Raw genomic sequence first — 1,939 nt, 5'->3', positions numbered from 1 at the left:
TGTGGAAGACTCTGAATTAGATGCTCTCATAGTCGTAGAAGCATTACTGCCACAGTAGGAGACATTGGGTCGTCCAACGGTGGAAGACTCTGAATTAGATGCTCTCATAGTCGTAGAAGCATTACTGCCACAGTAGGAGACATCGGGTCGTCCAACAGTGGAAGATTCTGAATTAGATGCTCTCATAGTCGTAGAAGCATTACTGCCACAGTAGGAGACATCGGGTCGTCCAATGGTGGAAGATTCTGAATTAGATGCTCTCATAGTCGTAGAAGCATTACTGCCACAGTAGGAGACATCGGGTCGTCCAATGGTGGAAGACTCTGAATTAGATGCTCTCATAGTCGAAGAAGCATTACTGCCACAGTAGGAGACATTGGGTCGTCCAGATACCCTCAGGCGATCGACGTCAGGTTCTAGAAGGCCTCGTGCTTGTTCTTCAGTCACCTCGGTAGGCGATACCACCCGGATCTCTGGAACTGTACAAACAGATGCTTAATATGACAAAGTTTTCAATTCTGATTTATCTTCTTCAGATAATGAGGTATAATAGCAACCAGTGCAATATAACACTGCATTACTAAAGCACTACCAGACTATAACATTGGAATGTTAGTTGTGAGTATTCGCGTCTAGTTCGTGCAATTGTCAACATATTTAGGTTGTTTAGAAGATAATGAGGTATAATAGCGACCAGTGCAATATAACACTGCATTACTAAAGCACTCTACCAGACTATAATATTGGAATGTTAGTTGTGAGTATTCGCGTCTAGTTCGTGCAATTGTCGACATATTTAGGTTGTTTAGAAGTTCGCGCAAAGCTCCACGAGGGCTATCTGCGCTAGCCGTCCCTAATTTAGCAGTGAAAGACTAGAGGGAAGACAGCTAGTCATCACCATCCACCGCCAACTGCTGGGCTACTCTTTTACCAACGTCACATTATAACGCCCCCATGGCTGAAAGGACGAGCATGTATGGTGAGACGTGTATTCGAGCCGTACATTGCGAGTCGAGCGCCCCTAACCACCTGGCAATGCCAGGCCATCGACATAATTTATTATATTAAAATATTTTCAGATGACTCTACAACTATGGCCAAACGTTTTGCATTACCCTACAATTACACAAGCCTGCGAATTTAAACTTTATAAAAGTTGTTTTGGTTTTAATAACAGATTTTCCATAATTAAGCTACGCAGATTTCGAAAATAATATTAATTTTTTCTATCAAGTAAGGATTTTTTTATAAATCGGAAAGAAAAAGCTTACTTAGATCAAATTATTATTTAGTTTACCACAATGAACATTTTATATTATTATGTTTGTTAACGAAAATACTGTTACGACAGCGGAAGTCACGTGATGCTAGTAACACGTCATGAGCTTCTAGAAAATTCATGCCCCTTCGTGAAGCCTCGAGTTTTTACTAGATGTGCGGTACTCTTGTATATAAGACCGCCAAGAAGTGACGGCAACAATGTAATTGAATTGCAGATAGAGATGGAGACGACAATTGAGTTAAGCGCGTGAATCGTTTGTTTAAGTTATAGCATGACTGTGGAAATTAAGTGTATTGCAAAGTTGTATTGAGAAAGAATAAACTAGTTTTATTTAAGAAAGGACTTGTATCGCTAAAGTTTCTTCGGGAAGAATTTTTACGGAAAATTAACAAACGAACAGAGACGTAACAATACTTACGCCACTTGGCATGTCAGACATTTTACTGAACCAGTTATTCAACTTGATATAATAATGCTAGTAATTAATATTGGTTTTTCATAGCTAGAGATTAATCAATATACGTACAGGGTGAGACTACTATACAATTGGTATTGTAAGTTAGGTACTGATTGTATTACGAAGACAATTGAAACCAATCACTGTTTGTTCCTAAGTACAAAATTATTTTCTAAATTAAACTAATTTATAGTCATTAC

The 1,939-nt window shown here is 38.8% G+C and overlaps 1 protein-coding gene across 3 annotated transcripts in view; it reads right to left on the bottom strand.

The window, feature by feature from the left end:
- Nucleotides 1-1,939, bottom strand: part of LOC111083838 — a 9,129-nt gene that overhangs the window by 3,514 nt on the left and 3,676 nt on the right. For 2 of the 3 annotated variants that reach the window (XM_022380540.1, XM_022380538.1), the window contains exon 4: nt 13-479. In XM_022380540.1, coding sequence (XP_022236248.1) covers nt 13-479 — 467 coding nt within the window. Of the gene's footprint in view, nt 480-1,939 lie in introns of all 3 variants that reach the window. The other variant, XM_022380539.1, reaches the window with a different exon arrangement.

Source organism: Limulus polyphemus, unplaced genomic scaffold (genome assembly GCF_000517525.1).
Source record: "Limulus polyphemus unplaced genomic scaffold, Limulus_polyphemus-2.1.2 Scaffold11534, whole genome shotgun sequence".
NCBI lineage: Eukaryota > Metazoa > Arthropoda > Merostomata > Xiphosura > Limulidae > Limulus > Limulus polyphemus.
The sequence above is the reverse complement of the archived record's forward strand: the minus strand, read 5'-3'. Positions and strand labels throughout refer to the sequence as shown.